The sequence below is a fragment of the Gadus macrocephalus genome, chromosome 9 (genome assembly GCF_031168955.1).
Source record: "Gadus macrocephalus chromosome 9, ASM3116895v1".
In the NCBI taxonomy this organism is placed as follows: Eukaryota; Metazoa; Chordata; class Actinopteri; order Gadiformes; family Gadidae; genus Gadus; species Gadus macrocephalus.
Genome location: NC_082390.1, coordinates 5,417,849 through 5,437,936, shown reverse-complemented (window position 1 = coordinate 5,437,936; position 20,088 = coordinate 5,417,849). Strand labels below are relative to the sequence as shown.

Genomic DNA, 20,088 nt, shown 5'->3' with positions numbered 1-20,088 from the left:
TAAATGGGTCGTGCCGGCGTCCTAATGAACGGCGATTAGCGACGGTCAAGCAGCAGCACGATTTCCACCTTTCCAGTCGTCCGTACAAGACAACAGCGCCCGGTCGCCCAAGGCGTCACACACGCACGATTTGCCCCGCTAATCCCCGGTTCCGGACACACAGACCTAGGAACACACGACTCCTCTGCAGACCCGAATCAGCCCGTGAATCAACCCCCCCCACCACCACCACCACACGTCAAAAAGAAGAACGAATAAGATTCAGTCGACGGCACTTTCCCCACTATCTGAATAAGCATGACTCCACTAGTGTGCTGATCCACCGGGGGAAAAACACACCGAGCATAAAAACGAATACCCTGCTTCCCGGGGAATAGAGGCTTCCCGATCAACAACAAAAGCCTCCGGAAAAACGCAAAAACGTGTTATGATCATACAATTAAGTCACCTGGGGACGTCATTACCATGTTTGCTCGTTGATGTGCTGGATGCACACACACACACACACACACAGCCGCCCCGTTTATAATTTCCTAGGTGTCTCTCAGCTGACTCGATAAACAGAGAGCGGGGGGAGGGGAGGGGGAGAACGAGGACATGGCGTGAAGTGAAAATAAGTAATTAAACGGCGCTTCCTGTCCCCTCCCCCCACACCGCGGCTCACTTGACAGCGCGGCGTCAATCACGGGCACGGTCGCGGCGTGCGGCTCGCCCGCCCGACGCCAGCCCACTGGTGACACTAATTTATGCACTTAAAATGTCACGCGGGGGCACGGGGGGATTGCAAATGATAACCGACCGAGCGGAAAATGTGCATTGGTATTCAGGCGTTTGGGCGGATAAGTAACTTCTATTACTTGGGATGGTTTATCTAGGGGAGTTACGTTTGCCGCGCAGAGAGGTGGGCCTGCCGAAGTGTGTGTGTGTGTGTCTGTTTGGGTCAGAGGGAGGTGGTCCGTGTGTAATAAAAAGGGGCATCGGCTTGTTTGAAAAACCGAACATTTTTGGAAATGCACATCGGTGTGTGATTGCGTGTGAGAGTTTGCATATGTGTGTATATACACGTGTGTATGCATGTGCTTGGGTATGTATGTGTGATTGTATGCATTTATGTATACATACAAATAGAGTGTGGGCTTGTGTGTGGGTTGTTTTATGTTTGTGTCTGTGTGTGAGTGTGTGTGTGTGTGCATGCGTGTGTTTGTGCGCATACGTGCATGTGTGTTTGTGTGAGTGTGCGCATGCGTGCATGCGTGTGTGTGTGTGCATGTATGCATGTGCGTGTGTATGTGGGCTGCACCTGTTGGTCTTCCAGATGTGGACCGTCTCCTCGTCCACGTTGTCGTGTTTCAACGCCTGCTCGTCCAGGAAGTCAAAGAAGTACTTGATGGCGGGCGGCACCACTGCCCCGGAGCACAGAACACTCCGGAAGAAGTCGTCCACAAACTGCTGGAGAGTTCCCTGGAAATGGTTTTAGTGTACCCGCACACACACACACATGCACGCACCCACACGCAGATATTCACACACACACGCACACAACAAACACATGCACACAGACACACACAGACACACACACAGTGTGAGAAACAAGGCCTCAGGTCTTCTTGAGACAGAGTCAGTGTGAACAAATGTATTCAGAGAAGAAACATAGATTTTGTATCGGCTTTAGTGTTGCTTTTCCATCTATATTCATGTGTTACCCTTTTCATCTGTGCCCGATCTATCCTGCATTTTAATAAGAAGAAAAATGTATCCATTACCATTACCACTACTATTATTCATTAGCCGCTTTTATTCAAAAGAGTATCCAGAGAATTCCGATACATCTCATTTACCCGTGTACACTAATGAGTTGGTAGGGGTTAGCGGGCATATTGCTCAAGGATACCTGCAGGTAGTCTAGGTACATGAGGGAGGGAACACCCTAGCCAGCTAATTTTCCTGTGTTGAATCGATGCCCGGTTCGTAAAAGTGTGTCTGTTTGATGACTGGTTTAAGAAGCTTCACCCGGCCCGAGTCATACCGATTAGACTCTGGGGTGGGTGAGCCTGCACGACTGTTGCACATTGACTCATCTATGTGTACAGGTTGAAACAGCCGTAGATAGATAGGTAAACACTTTATTAATCCCCCGGATGGGAATTTCCTTTGTTACAACCGCCCAGCAGCAGTGGAAAACACAGGATAAGATACAGTACAATAAAAAAAATACTAGGTTCTAATGAAAACAAAAAAAAGTTGCTAAAGTAAATCCTAAAGAAAGAACAAACAGGGCAAACCAAACAAACGGTATAAACAGTATAAATTATTAAGTGGCCATCTCCACACATACTCAAGGAGAGACCTCCTGCACGGCAACATGAAGCACCAGGTAAATTGTCCTACTCTGTAGACTTTACAATAAAGCGGCTTTCAACACCACCTCCCTTTGCCTGGTGTGGCTGCCACCTGGGTGACAGTGTAGCATGCGCAGCACCACAGTTACCTTGACCGAGAGCAGGCGCGTCAGGTAGATCTCAGTGATGGCTTTGGTCATGGACTTGTCCTTGAGGCTGCCCCGCTTCGACTTGATCTCGTCCAGCTCCTCCATGGGTCTCACCAGGTGGAACACCTTGTCGTCCTCCAGCAGGGCGTTCCCTGCACCAGGAGTTGGCCGTCGCAACTTTAGTTTTGGAACTCTATTTTGGAACCGTTGCAACCATTCCGAAATATATTCCCGTAAAACGCTATGCACAAGAGGGCGGGGGGGGGGGGGTAAAAATAGCGGCGCGCTGCGTATGAAGTGCATTTCGAGTGAGTAAATGCCCATGTGAGAATGTTGGAAAATAACAAAGCAACCCGCACGGCAGATAAAAGCGAGTGTTGTTGCGCGTGAAACAAAATGTACTAACGCCATACATAAAAACAGACGTATTAGCATGTGAAATGAGCAAGGCGCTGCCGACTGAAACCTTGGGGATAGGAAGACATTTCAAAGTTTATTTCTAATTCATGTTTCTCGCCCCATCCTCCCCGAGCTATCAAATGATATGCGTGTGTGTGAGTGTAGTGTGCAAGTGTGTGTGTGTGTGTGTCTGTGTGTATGTGTGCAAGTGTGTGTGTGTGTGCGAGTGTGTGTTCGGGTTTGCAAGTGTGTATGCGTGAGTGTCGTGTGCGAGCGAGTCTGGGCATTATGTGGTGTGTGGTGGGTGTACATGATGGTGTGTGTGTGTACACTCACTCTCCTCTTGGCTCTCCTGGTTCTGGTCGTAGTTATACTGGGTGTGCTTCACTCTGGAGAGGACCACGGTGGCGTTGTCTCTCACCTGGTGCACAACAACACGTCAGACACAAAACAGGGTATTCTTCACCGGTGCCTCATTGCCCCATTACGCCGCACGCCCCCCCCCCCCCCCCGGCCTTAATAGTTGACCACGATCCATACCAGTGGCTCGACGGCACGGCTTGGTCTTCATTGGAGTATTTACTGCCCGTTTGGTTGGGCTTTTGTCTGCTATATCGACCACGGTACCGGCTTCCCATAGCGCCCCGCTCTCTGATTAGCGTTGCTTTTACAACACAGATCAATCTAGGACAGCAGCCTCGGGCTCGGAGAGGACTACGGGAGAAGGCCGATAAGCCCAGGGTGAGGGTGAGTGGGGGGGGGGGGAGGCCGGGGGGGGGGGGACACTCAGGACCATTAGTGGAATAACACAGTCTGTGGTCAGCACCGCTACACTACCCAAGACGGAGGCAAGCAGTTGTCAAGGAAGAGGATAGAGATTAACGTTATTTTGTTGGTATTTATAGCCCTAGGCTCTGTCAATGTGACGGGTCAGGAAGGAAGGAGGTGGATGCCGCCGCGTCATTGGCTGCGGACAGGCCACGCGGATGTACTCACGTTGTAGTGGGCCAGTGTGTTGATGCGTTTCCAGCGGCCCTCCTTCTGGGAGGTGAGGTCCAGGTCTGACAGGATCTGCCCGGTGGAGCCGGGGCGCCACTCTGTAGTGGGGGGGAGGACACCGCAACACCACCAGTCAGAACGAGTCACGCCGGTCCAATCAGTTACCAGTCAAAAACCGGTTGACAGTCAAATGATCTGCTCCCGTTGAATAACCCACTGGTTAAAAAACAGCAACCGGTCAAGATCGGTTACCGGTTCAAATTTAGTTGCCAATCAAAATCAGTAGCCCATCAACATCAGGTCGGTGTGAAAAGTACTGTGCAATGTACTGGAAAAGATCAGTTGGCAACAACTTTTCTTGGGTTCATTCATCTCAACATCGCGCATAAAACTCTCCCACATCAACGAAAAGTATTCAACGGAAAAGGACCAACACATGCATGTTTATCTCATTAGGACAATGCAATGTTGCCAAAATGCAATGTTCTGCCACCGGCATACAGAACATTCCCTATTGGCAGGCTGAGCCTGAGGCCTGACAGCATTCATTTTCAAAAGATCCCCGCCATAAAAGGCGAAATGTGTTATCTCATGGAGTCATTAAAATACATGGATCTTGGAGATCCAAAAACGCATGGAGAGGCAGAAATCCACATCCCGCCTGGGAATAGACGGTTTGATGTGGAGAGTCGACGATGGAGTGCTTGCCTTTCAAGAACACAGCGGCTAATCAACCACACGCTAGGATAAAAAGGCCCAAGCTTCTCTTAATGACACTGGAATCAAATAAATTCTCAGCACAATAGAATACATTTTCATTTTAAAACACCAACAGCTTAAGAATACCACAAAGCTTTGGAAACTGTTGGAATCATGGCTAACGTGGGCAGACGCACACTCAGACATACACATGGATAAACACACAAACACACATATATACATACACACACACATGCACACAGAACATTGCACACAGAACATACATACATGGACACACATATATACATACACACACACAGAGACACACACATATGCACATACATACACGCAAATACATTTATACATACACACACACGCACACACACATACACACACAAATGCACATATATGCATACGCACACACACACACACACAAACACACACACACACACACACACACCACACCACATATATACACACACACAAAGGCACACACACACACACACATATACATACACACATAGATGCAGATATACACACACAGAAAGACACAAATTCACACATATACACAAACACACACGCACACACAGCTGACATGTTAAGGAACCCGCCGTCTCTGGGAGAGTGGCGTGTGGAGCGAGGCGTCTCGTCGGTCACTCACCCAGCGTGACGCTGTCCACCTTGGGCCGCAGTGTGTAGGGCAGGTTGCGGTACACCTGCTCTATGATCTTCTCCTTCACCTGGGAGATGGTGTCGCAGTTCAGCACCTTCACCGGCGTCACGTCCGGGCCCTCGTTTTGCACCAGCACCTGAAGGTTCTGGGGACACGCACGCACGCACGCACGCACGGACACACACACACACACACACACACACACACACACACACACACACACACACACACACACACACAACACACACACACCACACACACACACACACACACACACACACACACACACACACAACACACACACACACACACACACACACACACAGACAGACAGACAACACAGAATACATGGTGTTCACGATTTGACATGTGGTGGCACATTGAATTCAGAAGCTCAGACAATGCCAGAGGACCCACGCACATAACATGTCCCGCCCCGCCCCCACTCCCCCCCCACCCCCCTGCCACCTCACCACTATCACCCATGTAGGACCGTTGTCACGGCAACCGAGTCGTGTTCGCTGTGAACCCGATTCTGTCTCTCTCGGTCCCTCCCTCCCTCTCTCGATCTCTCGCTCCCCCTCTATATTCTCCCCTCTCTCTTCCTTCCTCTCTCAATCTCTCTCTCTCCCTCCCTCCCTCTCTTCTGTCTCTCCCTTCCCTCTCCATCTCTCTCTCTCTCCCCCCTCCCTCCCTCTCTTCTCCCCTCATTCTACTCTCCCTTCCCCTCTCCATCTCTCTCTCCCCCTCCTCCCTCTCTACTCCCCTCATTCCATCTCTCCCTTCCCCCTCTCATCTCTCTCTCCCCCTCCCTCTCTCTCTACTCCCCTCATTCTATCTCTCCCTTCCCCTCTCCATCTCTCTCTCTCCCTCTCTATTCTCACCTCTCCCTCCCCCCCGCCGTCCCTCCCTACCTCTCCCGCCCCCACACCTGACGGCTCTGTCACCCGGGGCAGCTAATGACCAGCACCCAGCGGGAGGGCATTCTGTGCTGAGTGACAGATTGCCACCCCGGCAACACCCCATGCACCACTCACTAAGCCCGCCCGCCCTTCCCCCCTCCCTCCCTCCCTCCCTCCCTCCCTCCCTGACACCCCCATCCGTCCTCTCCCCAACAGGCCAACCCCTCCACCCCACCCACCCTTCAGGCACTGAGCAATTCACGCAGAGTGCCGAGAGAGAGGGGAGGTGAAATCCTATCGGCATAGCAACATCTCCCGCCTGTCTGCATGTCCTGAGTGAATAAAGACGGCTCGCTGAGAAGGAAGGAATAAAGGATGAGGAGGGAGCGGTGGGGTGGGGGGGGGGGGGGGGGGGGGGGGGCGGGCTGCTCATCGTGGCGTTCCCTCTGCCTTTGACTCATCAATCAGACGCCCGTCTCCACCAGCGGGGGACGGATGGGTGGGGGTAGGGGTGATGCCGGAGGGGGGGGGAGGGGGGGGGGTTGGTGGTGGTGGTGCGGGTGGAGGAGGGAGGTGTGGGGGGAGAAGGGGGGGGGGGGGTTGGGCGTGTAAATCAGGCTAATTCGATAATTGCCCTCGACAACGCCGTTACCCCCGGGTCCGTTATTTAGAGAACAGCTGCTCCGTGTTAGCCAGCGTTCAGCGCAACACGGCGTTGGGGCGAGAGCAGAGGGGGCCGGTGGGGCGAGTGGACGGGGGCAGATCCGTCAGTGTGTGTGTGTGTGTGTGTGGTGTGTGTGTGTGTGTGTGTGTGTGTGTGTGTGTGTGTGTGTGTGTGATGGGCGGTTCCCCCCATGGAGGACATTGACTCTGGAGATTGATGTCCCCAGAAGCAGCCGCCGGGGGCTTTGGCGGTGGTTACCAAGGCAACTTGTATGTCCCTCTGTGTGTGTGTGCGTGTGAGTGTGTGTCTAACCCTGCCCACTATAGGGTTCCTGTCCCCAGAAGCTTTGTGCTGCCCATGTCGATGCGGGCTCTCTGTGCATGATGAAGTGTGTGCCCCCAGTTCCCACTGAATGGGTTGTTTGTGTGTCTCCCACCGTTTCTGGCCTGTGTCATTTTCTGCCAGTGATTTGTTTTTGTGTGTGTGTGGGTCTATAAGTGTGTTGTGTGTGCGCGCGAGCGCGCGTGTGTGTGTGTGTGTATGTGTGTGTCTATAAGTGTGTTGTGTGTGTTTGCGTTTATATGTGTGTGTGTCTATAATGTGTGTGTGTGTCTGTGTGTGTGTGTGTGTGTGTGTGTGTGTGTGTGTGTGTGTGTGTGTGTGTGACTGTGTGTGCGTGTCTCACCAGCACACAGTACTCCACGTCGTCCCCCAGCAGGCGTGTGTCGTTGAGTGTGTACTTGGCTTTCTTCAGCCTGGCGTCGACCGGCCCTTTCTCGATCTGGTGCTTGATGGCTCGGAACAGTTTGTAAAGGGGCTCGCCCGCCGAGTCCTGGCCCCGACACACACACACACACACACACACACACACACACACACACACACACACACACACACACACACACACACACACACACACACACACACACACACACACACACACACACACACACACACACACACACACACACACAGTCAACAATTCACTCAGACATGGTGAAGTACATGAGTGCCCTGATTGGATATGAAGGTTAATTAAAGGAATGAACAATGTAAGTACCGGGTGCATATGGAGGACTACTGGAAAACCATTTGAGGCGGACCTTTCTCAGATGGTGAAGGTAAGATAGGTTTGATAGGGTGGCGTATTTAATAATGCAACATGTATAAATATAACGCAGTGAGAATACGAGAATCTGGTCTCAACTCTGAACTCTAAATCGACCTAGGTGCAATTTAGTTAACACCTGAAACATTGATATTAAAGGGGAACCACAGCGTGTTTATTGTCCAAGCCCTATGCGTACACCTATAGCCCACAATATCAACACACGTTCACTGGTACACTTTATCAAAGGCATGAATGTTTTTTGTTACCCTCAGAAACTGATAGAGACAGATTGACATCCAGTTGCACAGCATCCTCTCCACCACTGTCTCGGACCTGAAAAACACACACACACACACACACACACACACACACACACACACACACACACACACACACACACACACACACACACACACACACACACACACACACACACACACACACACACACACACACACACCACACAAACGCAACACAAACACCACCAGTGCCTTTAGAGACAATAGCGCAGTTCCAATTGCAAGTCATCCTTGGCTGGGGCCCATTGTTAGCCGTTAGCATGCCTAATTAGCAGTCTCCTATATGGGGAGCTTTTGTTGGCACAATGGCCTAATCAACATAATGAGCCTCTCCATTGGGGCATAATTACAGCCGTGTGGCCGTGAACTGCAGCCAGTCAGAGGGGGTTGAGGACAGGTTGACAGAGCCACAACATCCGCCCCCTGCCCCCACCAGCACGACCCAAAAACACTCAATCGAATGTGCGTCAACACAGAGAAGGGCCCTACGGCCTTTTGAGGCTTTCACCTTCAAACTCGCTGTTTGACAGGGAAAGTGCAAACATGAGTTCATGGTAAGATCGATGGGACAGGGGCCGTGTTTGCATGTTCAACGCCGTCATTCATGACATTTTGGATATTTGAGGGATGACAGATTTGAGGAGTCACATTACCCATCCTTCATACAGGATTTAAGAAGACAAAGAAGCGAAGAGCAACATTATAATAGGCTGCAACAACCGGTCCTTTCCCAAGACAACCCAAAGGTTGTTTTAGGAATATGCAAATTCCCAAATGCCAAAAGGTTCATTACAGTATATTAAGGGAGTCGTGAACAGAACCAGCTGTCTCTCCACTCTGTCTATAATTGCATAATAATAATATAATTGCCTATTTAAATAAAAGTGAACACATTAACATATAAATGCTGAGATTCCTAGCATGTGTAGCATACGACTAGCATTGCACATCCATATTGTAAATGCAATCATGAAAATGAATTGATATGATTTAGATGAGCGATCGGGGCGGTCGTTTAGGGAGCCATGGTAACTTGCTGGCGTGCAGCTGGTTCACACAGGCTCCTCTTTGCACTAAACGTAGCAAACAATGCACACTTTATTCCCTAAGACAATCTTGTGTACGTTTGACTTAATTATATTGATTAATAATGTAGAGTTGCAATAATGGAGGATATGCTGTAATGAATGTCCCTTTCACCAGTCTAATGTTTAATGTCTTTTTTGGATTTACATTGAAATCGCTGCTACTCTCATTGTATGTTTAGATATATTTTTTGGGGGGATATTTCTTTTATGAAGGTTTACTTATTATATATATTATATTCCAAGTTGTTATAATTTTTACTCCTATTTCAATTGTTTTCATCTCTGTGCATCGTCACTGCCGTCCTGCTGCGTCACCATGACTCCCTGTCCGCCTCATCCTGCATCATCACTGTTTCACCCCGCCCTGGAGGAAGGGCCCCTGGGGGCCCGCCCGGGGGGGGGGGGGGGGGGGGGGCACCCACCTGCGGAGCATGAGCTTGGGGTTCTTGCTGTGGACGTAGCTCTCCATCAGGTCCAGCAGCAGGGACCTCATGATGTCCGTGTAGTACTCCAGCTTGCCGTGCAGTGCCACCGTCAGCAGCGACGCAAAGTACACCTTAGCACGCGCGTTGAACTCCGGACGACCCTCCAGTGTGTGGATGAACTACACACACACACACACACACACACACACACACACACACACACACACACACACACACACACACACACACACACACACACACACACACACACACACACACACACACACACACACACACACATACACACACACACACACACACACACACAGCGACACACACACAGACACATTACTGAATATGCCGGCTGGTGTAATAACGATGATGCTGATAGTGGCGGTTTAACATTCTGCTCCCCACTGTTGAGCCCGTATCGCCGCTCTCTGTAGCGTTCCACGCTTCCCTGATTGGACGCCACTGCGGCGGCTCCCATACCCTTTCTGCAATCTGCACCGCGCTGTGAAATGTACTCAGTCTAAGAGCAGGGCCCGCCGCCTCGCGCTAAGCGTCTAAACGGCGCGTGCTACTGTGTGTTGCCGTCTGCAAACAATGTCGCTATCTCCTCCCATTGGGCGGAACGCTACGACTGCAGTTATCTGTGCTTTTTTTAAAAGGCGTTATTTTATCCTCTGCCTTCGGCAGACCTTTCCGGCTGGGTCCCTTGGACCCGTAGCTATCGTATTAACTTCCCTCCTGACATTTGTGGTATCACATCATTCCGCGCCGGCAGTGGTTATATCAAAAGTATAGTCCTGTAGTTTCATTCATTGCTTTTCGGTAAGGTCAGAAACATTCAAATCCTGGACCAGCAGTGACGCTATTAAAATATATTCTACAAAACATCGCATTTTTTGCCTTTCAACCATGAAATATTCATCGTATGTATATTTTTCAAATAACTTTATATTTACATCAACGAAACTGAAGGGAATTATGTGTGTGTGGGAGTTAGAGTTACAGAACAGCAGGCTGTTTATAACCTCTTTCACCCAGACATCTCACAATACCCTCAGATCCCGGCCCCCAACACCTCATCACTCGGTATGGGTTTATCTAACGTCTGTGCCCTTAAAAGGGTTGTAGGTAGAATTAAGAGTCATCATTTGAATGTAATCTGTGTGAAATGCCCAAGCCATCTGTCAGCTATTAGTGAGTGAAATGTGCTTTGGGAAAATCGGTTTTGAGTTGGAGTTGTTTACTTCTCTACTGCGCTTCTCTCTCTCTCTCTCTCTCTCTCTCTCTCTCTCTCTCTCTCTCTCTCCCCCTCTCCCCCTCTCCCCCTCTCCCCCTCTCTCTCTCTCTCTCTCTCTCTCCCTCTCTCCCTCTCTCCCTCTCCCCCTCCCTCTCCCTCTCCCTCTCCCTCTCCCTCTCCCCCCCCCCCCCCCCTTACGGTGATGAGGAAGGTCTTGGAGTTGAGCAGGTTGGAGAACTGGTTGAGGGCCTGGGTGACGGTGGCGCGACGCGCCTCGGGGATGTCCAGCTTGCCCGTGATCATGACGTCGTTGGCGCCGTCCTTGGAGGGCAGGAAGAACACGCGGTCCGTGTACGTCTTGTAGTCCAGGAAGGGCATGCGGCCCTCGCTGACGTCGTTGGTGTGGTCCTCCATCTCGATCATCAGGTCTGGGTGGCAGGGGGGGGAGGGGGGCGGGGCCATAAAGAATCACACGTCATTTGTATTCACACGTCATTTGGTCGGATGCGTTGGTTCTTTTGCATTTGAGTGTTGAGTGCTTTTGTATTTGATAAAATAAGTTTATTTTATTGTTATATATATTGATATTATATTTTATACTGTTTAGTAATATCTGCGAGGGGCTTTCTATACTAAGTGACTCACAGTCAATATAGATACGTGTCAACAAGGAGCAAGTAAGGCTTAGACATCTCGCCCAACGATACGTACATAAGACCAAAATTGAGGATCGGACCGATAACCTTTTGGCTGGGAGCCAAACACCATAAACACTACACTGTCCTGTTTCTGCTTCTACCAACACAGCGCGCGCACATTCCTAGCATGGGGAGGGGGGCCCTAGTGGAAACCCAACCCCTGACCCCGGCAGCGTTAAGGGCCACGGTGCCTCCAGGCCTGATTCCACTTTGTACCGCGTCACCTGTGACGTCTCTTGCTCCTAAAATCCTCCATGAAGATAGTAGCGTTGCCGTGAGGACGTAGCCTCATAGACTGCACCGTGGTGCGATGTATCAAACGACTCTGGCGGAGTGATGGAGCGCTTCATTATAATCATATCATCGTTTCATTGCCGTTCAGCGTCATGAATCCTTTCAGCGCGGCCACAGCTGCGGACGTCGCCACGCGCCTCAGAACGCGAGAGAATGTGCAGCAACCCTCTGTAGTCGCCGGGTGGCTCCGGTTTACAGCGTAGCGGAGAAGTGTTTAAAAGCCATTACATTCGACATGGGTCCACCAGTGCTCATTGCACGCTGATGGTGCAATCTAATTGCCTATTGCATGCCACAGACGCAACCTTTTGCATAAAGTTAACCAAAGTTCAACTTTTGTCCCAGCCTCCTTATAAGCGTTCACACGTTGGTGGCCCCATCTCGCCCGGTGGGGGCCCACTGATACCGGGAGACATTAAAGGGGCAATAAAGCATCGCAAAACCCGAAACCGCACTAGATTAATTTGCATTACATGACTGAACACATTGCATATATCAACTGAATTAAAGGGGTCGTTGGCGGGTCCTTTGCGTGGCCGCCGGGCGCGTTCTCCTGACTGTACCTGTGAACTCCTTCTTGCAGCGGTCCCTCACGCTCTCCTCCAGGTTCTCCAGCTGGTGTTTGACCTTCTCGTACTCCCGCTCCGCCTGCTCGCTCTTCCTCCTGCGGAGATTCCACCACAGTCACGGACGGTCGCACCGCACAGAACACGTCGCGACAAACACACACACACACAACAGATACAGGACCGACTGCTGCTGGGTGGCACAAGCGGGGTCTCCCTTCTAGATTCACCATATGGGGACTTTAGGGGGGATTCCAGCGATTTCAAGCCAACACACAGCCTCAGAATGGGGTTGGACTAAACGCAGTGGTTCAGTTTAGCTTCAAGTAAGAACACATGTCATCGCTGTGAGTCTATGATGATGAAACGCTGGGCTCCGTGTACAAAACGCGACATTGACTACAACCGACCCCCCAAGGCATCTGCATGCCACAGCGTGCGCTGAACTATGAACCGCAACATCCACCGTCCTGGCAAACAGTTCTTAATCGGGGTCAGGTGGCGTTCGTCCATCCTGAAAGGGTGACCGTTGTGAGTGTTTTCACCCGAGGACAGCTTGGCAAACGAGTAATGATGGCGACCGGGGCGAGTCATCGGCTAATGTCTGAAGAATGAAACGGTTGCCCTCCAACGGCGGTGTTAATTGCGAGGGTTGCGAAGGTTAAGTAAGAAAAATGCAACTCTGCAGAGTAGCTGGCGGGTAGGGACAGGACAGTCGTGCCCTTTTCATTTGTACACAGTGCAACATTGGGATCAAAGTGATGCTGGCCGTGTTCCTCAAGACTGCAGAGTGGCCAAATAACACACTTAGACAGGTCTCAGGCTGTGTGGGCGGGACAGGGGTTTCAAACAAAAGGGCTCCTTCCGCTGCCTCATCTTGAGTTTTAACTGGTTTGTCAGCTCCATTTTCTACGGCCCCAGTCCGGCCCCAACTGCAACCCTAATCTGGGATCCAGCAGTCGTACTGTGTTAAGGCAGTTTAACTTTTGGTGGGAGGAAGGTACAGAGGCCATACCGGGATCAAACACCCGCAATGTGACGAGTGTAGCCTTGTTTGCTCTTTTGTTGTTTCGAGATATTCTACTAAAAAAAAAACGAATTTGGGATTTTAATAAGTGTATTTTCTAAAGTGATAAGTCTGCACTGTTTTGATTTGAAACCTTTACAAACACTTTATTCCAGTTTACTACTGCTGGCTGAGAATGTGTTTGCCAGGTACTCGTTAACAACATCCTGCCTACAGCAACCCGATGGATCACAGCAAACATTGAGCGAAAGAAAGTGAAGCGCCCCGTTCTCCCAGATCCTAGCGTGGGAATGCGGATATCAATCTAAAGTCTGACCTATGAGGCTACTTCAGCATCCCAAACCTGAGGAAATGGCACCTTACTCCCATGGCAATGGCGCCGTCCATAACACAATTCTACCAACAGAACGGCAGTAACCGTTACGCTGTCTTTAGCTAAGAGCTGCACCGGGTGCATCTGGAGCGCCGTGAAACGGTAGCACTGACGAGAGCTCCGGGTCAAACCTAATCACGCTGAATCTTTACACGACTGCTACTGTTATTGCGACTCGTGCTGAGCTACCCGGATTTCTCTCTCGGGACACATTTCGGCGTTCACCGTTGACCCGGTGTCCGCCCACGTGAGACTCATAGAGCCGAATCAGAGGCAGAAACACGATAAAAACACTGGTGTCACGGGCACAGCCCCCTCCCTCCACAGCAGGGGGGTCACAAAGAGAAAGGGGGGGGGTCCTTGCCTGTAGCAGAAGATGGAGACGCCGATGATGAGTAGCATGGGCACGATCACGGCGGTGATGATGATGGGGAGCGGCACCTCGTACTTCCTCTCGTACTGCACCGAGCCCACCACCCACTCCCCCTTTCCAAACATGATCTGCAAGGCAAGACAAGAGAGAGGGGCGGGGGCATGAGATGGGAACACAATGAGTCTGCCCAAGTCCGCTAACATGCCGCCATGTAGTTATTAGCAGTCAGTCGTTAAGAGGACACGGTTATCCACGCCTGGATCCCTGCGTCTAAATAGGACGAACAATTTAACAATGCGTTTAATCGTTATGCATTGTATCCTTTGTTTTAACACTTTACGATCAGGGTAACATTAAATATGCATTGATGAACAGTGGTTAAATCAGTGATAAGCATTAACCAGCGGTTAGTTAACGGTTTGATGCATATTTTTTGACTGACGTCTAATTGACTCTGCATGTTTACTAAGGGTGTTCATGTTAGCTAAGGTAGTGGTGCTCATGGTAACCAAGGTATTCAATTACACATTATTTATAATACCGCACTAACCCTTCCCTCAATGCTAATGCTTTATAAAAATGCTCGTTACTGCATTAACTTATTTAATCAAATAAATCTGTAAAGCGGTACAGTAAGTTTGTCAACAACAAAAAATACTTTAACTCTGTGTTGATTTAGCAAACGCTTGTATCCAAGGCATAGAGTGAATTATGTGAGATAATTGTCATTAAGCAGCAAGTAAGGTTAGGCATTTTGCATTGGGTGTCGTTCGACCCAGAATCCTAACCGCCTACGCAACATCGTCACGTAACCAACATCAAAGAAGAAAAATACACAGCGAGTGTGGCAGTTGTTGGCAGTAGGCTACCCTACACGGTTGCAAAGTTACATTGATTCTAGCAGTAGCGAGTGAAGCGGCAGATCGAAGAAAGAAGGAAAGAGAGAGACAGACAGAGAGAGAGAGAGAGAGAGAGAGAGAGAGAGAGAGATGTGTCGCTACATGACCACCAGTGTTAAAAACCCTCTGAGCCCAATCATTTTATTGTATCTATAAACCGCAACCTCCGTGCCGTTTTTCCTCTAGTATTGTGTGTGTGTGTGTGTGTGTGTAGGCCTATGTGTGTGTGTGCGTGTTGTCGCACTTTTTGGGATCACTCATAGCCTATACAGGAGCTTATATCCAGTCAGGAATTTATAGCCTAGGTATTTTCGGGAACTTTGAAAAATGAATCCATACTGTTAGATCCGATGTTGTTCTTTATTGCCATATAAAATCCGTTTTCATCGCGTATTTTAGTCAGGGATTTATGCTAATCGCCTGTAAGCATGTGGTCATTAGCATAAATGCAGGGAAAAAACCTAAGGACTTCTTAAAAGATCATGAATAGTTTCTATTATGTATAACTTATATTTATTTTATAATTTTCTCATCACTTTTTGACTCCCAAGTGTTTTAAGCAATAACAAGCTTATCATCGCTCTCTTGTCCTCTTCCCCTGACTCTCACTGTCTCACAAAGGAGCTGAGCTCACCTGAGGTCTATTTATAGTGCTAAGGCTCACACTGATTGGTATTCAATTAGCTTTATTTTTTATTTTTCATGTGTGTGTGTTCTTTTCAAATTTTAGTTAGGTTTATAATTTAAAAAGATGTGTTTTGCCCATTGTTGCAGGAGATTTCATTTTTTAACAAAGTGTCTTATGTAAAAAAACAGTTATGCTTTGGGCATAGCAACCATGTTTAGTGTTTAAGCATTAGGCAAAAATCTGTAAATAAATTGTGCAAATTATATTTGCGTTGTGGCATTTTTTGTTTAAATATTACTATACAAAAATATAAAAATCTGTAAATGAAGGCACAAAAGGCAAAGTTACAACACCAATAATCCCATCGACAGTAATACACAGGACTGTTTGAATAGGATTTAAATGCATATTCTCCTCTCAAAGTGCACCAGATTCATGCATTCCAATGTAAAGGGTACAAAAAAATTCCGGCCAGGGGGGCATGCCCCCTGGAGGGATCGGGGACCACACCACTGCTGCTGAAAAAAATCCTGCGGGAAACACTGTCCTCTATTGAGGAGTTTGTTTCTTTGAGAAGGAAGAGGAGGAGCCCTTGAAGAGGGCAGCAGGTGGAAAACACAGAAGTAGTGCAGAACTTCTCCAGCCCGAGGCAGAGGAACATTTTTAGAAGAGGCCTCATGATAAGGACACGTCAATTAAACACAGGCTACAACTACACCCGACTAATAAGTGAGCCTTGATGGGTCGGGCTCTGTGTTCTCCAGAGGTGAGCTACCGAAGTACGGATGATGCCAGGAGAACGTCTTCTTTTCGACCTCTACACAGACAGACACCCACACGCATACAGAAACTGTGATTTCAGTCATACAAATCAAACAATAGTCGGAGGACAGACATTGTATCCAACAGAGATGTCTCCAGGCTGCAATTAAATATAATTACTGGGCTTCAGCGCCGTGACTCGTGGAAAAACGCAGGCTCTCAAGATGTACAAAAGACACACCCACAGATATATTGTAGAGATTAAAAATGCATCTTCTGTAATGACATCTGGCGTGTGATTAGATCTGTGTGTGTGTATGTGTGTGTATGTGTGAGAGAGAGAGAGAGAGAGAGAGAGAGAGAGAGAGAGAGAGAGAGAGAGAGAGAGAGAGAGAGAGAGAGAGAGAGAAAGAGAGAGAGGAAAGGGAGAGTGATTGAGTGTGTCTCTCTGTGTGTGTTTGTGTGTGTATGTGTCAGAGTGTAAGTAAGTTAGAGAGACAGAGAGAGTGTATATGTCTCTGTGTGTGTGTGTGTGTGTGTGTGTGGACAGACACGTGTGTGCTGCACACATTTGCGTATCCTCACATATATGCAAGTTTGTTACGTGTGTGTGTGTGTGTGTGTGTGTGTGTGTGGATACGTGCATGTGTGTGTGGTTTCTCCTAAATGTGCTCTTTTGTTGTGTGTCGTTGTGTGTGCGCCCGTGTTAATACGTGCGTGTGTGTGTGTGTACTCTCATAAATGTGCTAGTTTGCTGTGTGTGTGTTCTAAGAGACGAGTGTGTGTGTGTGTGTGTGTGTGTGTGCGTGCGTGCGTGCGTGTCAGCGTGTGCGTGCTCACCAGCAGGTCCAGGGGCTCAGACCTGGTGTCCCTCCGGTGGCGCTTGGAGCGGGCCCGGGGCTGCGTGGCGGGGGGGTCGAGGAACAGCTTGTCGTCCTGGAGGGTGTTGACCAGACAGGGGACGTCGCCCAGGTACGCCTGGGCCTCCTTGGAGGTCATGGCCTTGGAGAAGCCTTGACCCTGGGGGGGGGGGGGGGGGGAGGATATGTGACCCCGTTCTCTATGGGGTCCGGTGGCGGTTGTGATGCTAACGCTGTAGCGCCATACAGGTGGCGATAATTTGTTTCGTAGGATAAGTCTGGGATTCTCGCCTCTGATTGGTTAGTAGGGCTCTCCTCCGATTGGTTAGGGTTAGGGTTAACCCTAACCCTAACCATAACCCTCAACTCCCGCAAACAGCTAGGACTAATCAACATGCGATCTAAAGGAGAGCCCTTCTGACCAATCAGAGGCGAGAGAAAAAATAATATCGCATACGGGTGATATAAGAGATGCTAGTGCTATGGCTATGCCCCCCGAAAGTAAGTGTGATTTGTAGGTCATTATACACACACAATATATATATATACACTTCTATAACAGACTGAAACTCATGCTTATTAAGTCGTTGAATTGTGCCTCAAAGTTGATTGTGTTGGTCACACACTTTATATTCCCTTTTATATAATGACTGACAAGCTCAGCATTAGGCAGTATTTAGACGGATTAGAAGTACATGAACCCGATCAAGACGGAGTAAAGCAACCGCTTCAGCTGCCAAATTTCACGTTTTTAATACTAATTAGTTTCGGCCATTGCAAAAGCCTCATTACCCCAAAGAGATTATTCCTTTTAATAAATACAATACAATATAGTTTCAGCACCTTTTCTAAGTGATTTCTAAATTAAATAGATTTCCCCTACCCCCCCTCCAACCCTGACCACCACCTTCACACATGAAAATCCAATGTTCAAACACCGTCTAATGGTTCGGGCTTAGCAAAGAACTCATTGAAATTCTGCAGCACGATTTGTATTATTATTCCGTCGCAGTAGGAAACACATGGATGGTCCGACGCAAATGTAATCTCGGAGGCTTCGCATCAAACCAGTTCCTAAAGCTATCACGCTCGTGCAATATGGACCTAAAGACTTGCGTAACACTGAGCTCGCTCCCCCCCCCCCCCCATTAAACTACACCCCCTGGGAAAGCCAAACTGAAACCTCAAAGATTTCGGTGGGCTGAGAAGGAAGCCAGAGACAAAACTAACTGGTTCGGAATTGGATGACTATCAGGGCCCTGGTCTATCTTTAACCGGGTAGTCAAGGGAAACAATTTGAAAGTGGCATAACAGTTTTCGTGGCTGGATCGCCGAAGCGAGATTTGGCAAATTAGTGTATTCCTGGAGTAAATTACTGTAATTGGTGCTGCAGGAAATCTAGTGGGATTCGCTGGGAAATTAAATATTAAAAATAAATGTGTTTAGTGACTCCTGGAAGAGTATTTGGAATGATGAGAGTCATAATAGATAGTAAATGATAGATGCTGGTAATCATGAACCTAGTGAAAACGTGTGGCTGCCAAACTATTTTAAGATTTACATGTGAAGCTCGCGAAACAACGAGATCAAGTCGACAACTACTATTCAGTTACATGTTTCTACTGCATACATCCATGCGATCTGAATTGGCGCACATGTCATTGCACTAACTTAATGTGATTTGGACTTCACAGTGGCATAGACCAACGCTCGCAATCGAACCTCACTATCCCTTACTAACAGACACCAAAGCAAGAAGAACAACGCCATGATTGGCTGGAGCGGCCGACCAATCCCGAAGCATGTAGCCCCTCCACACTCACGGTGACGATGATGATGCTGGTCTCGGTGATGACTTTCTTGGGCAGTTCGTTGAAGGTGGGGTCGGGGTGGTAGTCGAAGGACTTCAGCTCCTTCTCGAAGTTGTCCAGCTGGACGTAGACCTTCAGCTGCTGGCCCTCGTAGGAGCAGTTCACCGTGGGCGACAGGAACTCGATCACCGTGTCGTTCTTGCTGTGGGACTTCTGGTATCCGATAGTACAGCACACACACACACACGGGCACAAACACACACACACACACACACACACACACACACACACACAAACGCACAGATACAGGCACACACACACAGGCACATACAAACAAAGAGAAGACAACGTCAAAATGAAGACATGTCAGTCGTAGATATTTTAAGCAGTTCCCGTTATTTTCGTTAGGAACAATATTTTTGTCTTGCTTTGGATCCACCTTGCGAAATACAGTGCTGTTTTGTGCAGAGCGGCAAAGTGCTTCACAATAATACACATCAAGAATAGGCAGACAGTGAAGGTAAATGGTCCAGACGGTAAGAATGATTTCACAGTAACACATCGGGAAAACATGAATATCACATGAGCACGCAGAGATTGCAAATAAGTGAAAGTTGAAAATGAGTATATGGCAAATATGCTGGCTCATTGCTCAAGAAGACCAAGCCTGTGATAAAAGAGAATTAAGAAAATGATTGCTCCATAAAAAGGTCCCACGTTTGATCGTGTTTTCAACAGTCCTTCTCTTCTCTACCATTATATGGATGAATAATAATGGCGGTTACCATATTCCACAATATA

The 20,088-nt window shown here is 48.8% G+C and overlaps 1 protein-coding gene across 1 annotated transcript; it reads right to left on the bottom strand.

Moving 5' to 3' along the window:
• Positions 1-245: 245 nt before the first annotated feature.
• On the bottom strand, positions 246-19,648 carry LOC132464163 (plexin-B2-like). The gene is made up of 13 exons (XM_060060384.1): positions 19,300-19,648; positions 17,457-17,636; positions 14,319-14,455; positions 12,552-12,652; positions 11,195-11,424; positions 9,745-9,926; positions 8,202-8,268; positions 7,510-7,656; positions 5,247-5,403; positions 3,884-3,984; positions 3,224-3,308; positions 2,489-2,640; positions 246-1,461 (listed from the first exon to the last, which is right to left on the bottom strand). Exons 2-13 carry the CDS (start codon positions 17,613-17,615, stop codon positions 868-870), a joined length of 2,112 nt encoding a protein of 703 aa, XP_059916367.1. The 5' UTR covers positions 17,616-17,636; positions 19,300-19,648; the 3' UTR covers positions 246-867.
• Positions 19,649-20,088: the final 440 nt, after the last annotated feature.